The 5,772-nt window shown below is 40.3% G+C and overlaps 1 protein-coding gene across 2 annotated transcripts; it reads right to left on the bottom strand.

Annotated features, from left to right (window-relative positions):
• Positions 1-890: 890 nt before the first annotated feature.
• LOC147860375 (uncharacterized) lies at positions 891-2,172 on the bottom strand. 2 transcript variants are annotated; one of them, XR_015530246.1, is made up of 3 exons: positions 1,883-2,172; positions 1,421-1,798; positions 1,211-1,339 (listed from the first exon to the last, which is right to left on the bottom strand). XR_015530246.1 is itself a non-coding variant. In XM_087324778.1 (2 exons), the coding sequence occupies exons 1-2, from the start codon at positions 2,052-2,054 to the stop codon at positions 1,155-1,157; spliced, it is 357 nt and encodes a 118-aa protein (XP_087180904.1). In that variant the 5' UTR covers positions 2,055-2,172; the 3' UTR covers positions 891-1,154. The 2 variants fall into 2 exon arrangements, 1 of the variants encoding a protein (XP_087180904.1); XM_087324778.1 differs by lacking the exon at positions 1,421-1,798 and having other exon boundaries at positions 891-1,339.
• Positions 2,173-5,772: the final 3,600 nt, after the last annotated feature.

Raw genomic sequence — 5,772 nt, 5'->3', positions numbered from 1 at the left:
ATTGTTTAGATTGTTCCAACTCATATAGTAATCATAATACCAATCACTATCATTATTGTTAGGATTAGTAGTGCTGGAGGTATAGGCAGCAGAACTACCTAGCCTCTCTGCTGCGATGATGGAATTAAAAGATTCCATCCACAACATATGCTCATCATGATGATCTCTCATAAGAGGCAATTGACGATCCATCACATTCTCAGGAGCAGTACCACCATCATTGACCTGCTTCGACTCCCACGATCTCCTCTTCCTCTTTGGCGATGACTTGGTTGGACTCTCAGACTTGCAGTGGCGGCTGCTACACGGGATAAATTTGTTGGCCTCCAGAACTTCGATGGCATGTGGCATCGACCAGAAACGTTGCACCAGCGCATGAAGCCCTCCCCAGGCACCAGCCAGCATTTCCAATTCCTCTTGGTGAAGCGTAAACTCCAGCTTCTTCCTATTATTCACATGCTCCTCCTGCTTTTGCTGGTTCCAGTCTTTCTCTGGAGAATGGGGTGGTGTGAAGCACACCTTGCAGCTGAAGCGAGGCTGAACCAACCGAGTCTTCGTTCGGTTGTTAAAATATCGAAATTCTACTTGGACATTCGACGCGCAATGAGGGCATAGTGGTAACGTGGGCAGGCCCATCTTGAAGAAGGCCTCCAGAACCTTGAATTGGGTACTGGTCATTGGCGTCATGAGCCGCTTTTTCAAGCCGCCTTCAGCATTTAGCAGGATGGCATCCAACTCTTCCTTCATCTCCTGAATGATGGCCGTGCCATTTGTCTGCTGCTGCAGCTCTGCAAGTATAAAATCATCCTGGGCATTATTCATTGGAGCCTCTGTAGAACCAGCTGCAGCTTTACGATCTAATATAAGTTAGAAGGTTATGTGGTCAATTTATCGATGCCACTATAATGACATTTTAGTTATGAGCAGAAGCTACTAATTCACCTGCTGATGTAGTTGATGGAGGATATTCAGGGCTCCCTTCGATTATTTCATGATCTTCATCAAGAAGGAGCAGTAATTGCTGCTCCATATCCTCTGCATACATATCTGAAAATGATGTGATGGGAGGATCTGTAGAACCTGCTGCAGCTTTACGATCTAATATAAGTTAGACGGTTATGTAGTCAATTTATGGATGCCACTATAATGACATTTTAGTTATGAGCAGAAGCTACTAATTCACCTGCTGATGTAGTTGATGGGGGATATTCAGGGCTCCCTTCAATTATTTCATGATCTTCATCAAGAAGGAGCAGTAATTGCTGCTCCAGATCCTCTGCATACATATCTGAAAATGATGTGATGGGAGGATCTATAGAACCTGCTGCAGCTTCATGATCTAAATATAAGTTAGAAGGTTATTTAGTCATTTGCACATATTGATTCGTATTGTGCTTATGCGCAGAAGCTACCAATTCACCTGCTGATGTCGGAGCTAGAGGATATTCATAATTCCATTCAATTCTTTCGTGATCTTCATCATGCCCTAGCTCTTCTACAAAATTGTCAGCAAATGGTATCATGGGAGCCTCTGTAGAACCAGCTGCAGCTTTACGATCTAATATAAGTTAGATGGTTATGTAATCAATTCATTGATGCGCTACATTGACATTGCCATTATGAGCAAAAGCTACTAATTCACCTGCTAATGTAGTTGACGGAGGATATTCAGAACTCCCTTTGATTATTTCATGGTCTGTATCAAGTAGGAGCAATAATTGGTGCTCCAGATCCTCTGCATACATTTCTGAAAATGATATGATGGGAGGCTCTGTAGAACCTGCTGCAGCTTCATGATCTACATATAAGTTAGGAGGAGGTTATTTAGTCATTTGTGCATATTGATTGAGGTTGTACTTATGCGCAGAAGCTAGTAATTCACCTGCTGATGTCCAAGCTGAAGGATATTCATAACTCCATTCCATTCTTTCATGATCTTCATCAAGATCCCGCTCCTCTGCATAATTGTCAGAAAATGGTGTCCTGGGAGGCGCTGTATAACCAGCTGCAGCGTCATGATATAAGTTAGAAAATGATTTAGGTATTGAGTCCATGCAATATATTAACAGAGTGGGAAAGCAGAAGTTCCCAATTCACCTGCTGAGCTGGGAGCTGAAGAATCTTCAGGAATATCTTTAAGTATTTCGTGATCCTCATCAAGCATGATGACCAGCTCCTCTGCATAATTGTCGCAGAAAGATGTGACGGGAGCTTCTGCGGAACCCTCTACAGCTTTATCATCCCAAAAAGATTCAGAAACTTGTTTACTTTTTTACTCCTACACATCGACTGATATTGGAAGCTCCTAATTGACCTGCGGATGTCAGAGGTTCAGGTATCTCTTGATTTTCCTGATGCAGGAGCAGTAATTGCTCCAGCTCATCTGCATATAAGTCCACATTGTCGTCGGAGGTTGAAGTGATGGGAAGCTCCAAGGAGTCAGCTCTGATTGATTGATCTTCTTCTGTTTGGTGGAGCAATTGAAGCACCAACTGTTGGAAGTCTTCCACCTCCTTCTCATCTAATAATAATCCTGCGAATTCATCATTACGACTGATTTGGGTATCTCTGCCCACGCTAGCAGCAACCATAGTCTGGGTTGGATTGATCGTCAATTGAAGCCGAGGCAGGTGAAGGTGATGTCCCACCTACTAACTAGTATACGATTGATAAGGTAGGATTCTGCAGGTAATTATCATTTCCATATAAGAATGTTGGTTCCTCCTTACCCTACAAGGCAACTGCTGTTCAATGGGTTGAGCAGGATGGCGATGGTGTTCAAAGCTCCTTCTCGCGCTCTCTCTCTCTCTCTGTGTGTTCGAAATTCTTGCAACTGATGTTTCTCTGTCAGGAAATGGGCAGAAGACAGTTTGCGTTGTAAGTAAGCAATCGTGGGTCGTTGGATCCTGACGTCCATCCGACGGCGCACGGCTTCGATGGGCTGGATGCCGTCCTTTTATTTTTCTAGAAATGTTTTTTCTCAACGGCTGCGATGCACTCGTTTTCTTATTTTTCATTTTTTCTCTTTCTTTGGACCGTAGAATATTCTCTTTCTAGTTTTCGTCGGGTAAAAAATTATTCTGTCTTGTTTTTCTGGTCTAATTGTCTCAAAACCGAGCAGCATGTGATCGCTTCCACTGAATGTGTGATCACTGAGGAAGCAAATTGCAAGTCCAACTATCTCCACCCTCTGATGTGTAGAATTTACTTGCTCATGTCCATCGCCTGGCACACTGTGTTCTTTTTTATCTTCGCCTTATTAACATTAACACAGGGCAGGTGGCAAAACTAGTCTGAGATTAGAACCAGCCCTAGGTTAATGTTAACAACCTGTAAACTATAGCATGTGCCTTTCTAAAATCATAAAACACATGCCCTTATCATAATTTAACTCTTATTACCATACAAAACAATCATATTTGTAGTGTCTAAAGTTGACAAATAACGAAAGTCAAGTTTGTGTTTGCCGAGCACTAATCCAGACAATCCTCTGCAATAAATGCACAATCCATGTCATCGTCGCAACCCAACATGTGAAAATTTACAATCGACAAACTGTCAGACACAAATTATCGAATATGGTAGGGAAGATTAGAATTACTCTTTAAATATAATAAACTATGGGACATAATTTCAAGATCATCAACAAAACCTGAAAAAGGAGAAGAACTTAAAGAATATGAGGAAAAAGACCTATGCGCAAGAATGGAAATTCTAATGCACGTAAGTGACGGCATCAGCAAAACGTGCGAAAAATGGAGATGGCCCAAGAAATGTGAAAGCATTTGCAAACTATCGACGAACAAAAAAAACGATGCCCAACGAGCTCATACACTTCAAGCACTCGTCAATTACAAAATGATTGACGAACAACCGGTTGGTGAATTTCTTTAAATATGGCAAAAGAAATTCGATGATGTGTTAACTTCGGGATTAGAAATCCATGGTAAATTACAAAAGATTCTCCTTCTTGGTGCTCTTTCTCCCTCACGGCCCACCGTCCGAACCACCCAAAACTTTATAAACTATTCAACTTTAATTGATCTTCTTGCAAATATTAGATAGGAAGAAATAATGCGTTCACAAAGGACTTCAAATTCAACTCCAAGCATGGCAATGATAGCATACAAAAATAAAAGGTTCAACCAAAGAAGAGAAAGCTCAAAGCCATGGATAAAGAAAGATCAAAACACTAAACTAGAAGGAATGTGATTCAACAATACCTATTATAAAATATGCAAACTTACTAATCATACAACAAAAGATTGGCGCTCAAAGTCAAGTTTCAAGAATTATCAACCTTGGAGGCATGTCAACCTTGGAGGCATGTACAAGCCCATCTTGTTGAAGAAGAAATGAATGATGATAAAGACGTAAGAGAGGGATATCAAACTGGTGACAAGTATGACGATGTTCTTCAAGCATTCACTGTCAAATCACTTCCCATCACGACTCCAAATCCAAGCGATGAAAAAATGACATATGGTATCTTGACATTGGCGCTACTAACCACTTAACTCATGGAAAAGATTGGTTATATAATTATACTGAAGCTCAACCCCCTATCATAGTAAGATTTGGTAACAATGGGACTCAACAAGGTATTAGCAAGACATTTCACAATCAATGAAGTTCTCTATGTCCCAGGAATCACCAAACACGTGTTATTGGTTAGTCAAGCAACCACAAATGGTACTATCATTGAATTTAATTCTAACCATGCTATTACTAAACACAAAGCCACAAATGCAGAACTTATTAGAACTTGTTGCAAATGAGGATTATATCCCATAAAATGCATTTCTATATCTCTCATTTAGATGCACATCATTCTACCCCAATACAATCATCCATATCTTTAACCAATCTTCATTCTCTTTCTTCTCTTTTGCACTTTCGTCTAGGCCATATGCATTTCAATGCTCTAAAAACATTACAATGTAATAATCTAGTCCATGGTTTGCCAAAAGAACCTTTCAAGCCCATCTCTTTGTGGGAAAGTTGTATCATACACATTCGGTTGCATTCGAATGAAAAAGAATGTTTGCCAATGCATTCAAGTATATTACGTACTATGGACCATTACTCTATAAGGTAATATATGTATTTCCAATACTTATATTTCTGTGGATAGAAAACACGAGACTTCCATTCTTAAATAAGTCAGAAAAGGAGTGTTTCCTTGGTTCTCAATTATCTTCAACAAAGAATTGACGGCCTGCCACCAACATGTTGAGTCTCTTAATTTTGAACTTCAACATGGGCTAGACACGACATCTATCATGCCCTTGAATGATTCCATTCTTGGTCATTACATATAATTGCTAAACCATGACATCTATCCCTAAAAATGTGCGTGAGCCGGCTCAAATGATAGCATACTCAACCAAAGAACAACCATTCAATCCCCGTCCCAGTCCCATACAGGAACATATTACCACAAGTGGGACAACCATTCAGCCCCATATCCAAAAAACATTTTCACAGGGGCACACTTTGTCTGCAAATTACAAATAGATGAACCGAGCAAGTAACAAACATGTGGTCAACAACCTCCCTTTAAGTCATTAATGAAATATAGACATGGTATTTACTCCATCGCTCTCCCTCTCCCTCTCTCTCTCTATCTTTATTATGACACGAACATGCTATCCTTCAGCACAAAAGCTACAGCTTGTGGTTTTCCAAGCTCAAAAGATTTGAATGCAACAAAAAATACAGGCATTAGAGCAAAATACCAGTTACGCATTTAATGTTGACATTAGTAGTCAC

The sequence above is a fragment of the Azolla caroliniana genome, unplaced genomic scaffold, assembly GCF_043228905.1.
Source record: "Azolla caroliniana isolate FFs.n. ecotype wild unplaced genomic scaffold, voAzoCaro1.0.p SCAF_9, whole genome shotgun sequence".
NCBI classification, from domain to species: domain Eukaryota; kingdom Viridiplantae; phylum Streptophyta; class Polypodiopsida; order Salviniales; family Salviniaceae; genus Azolla; species Azolla caroliniana.
The sequence above is the reverse complement of the archived record's forward strand: the minus strand, read 5'-3'. Positions and strand labels throughout refer to the sequence as shown.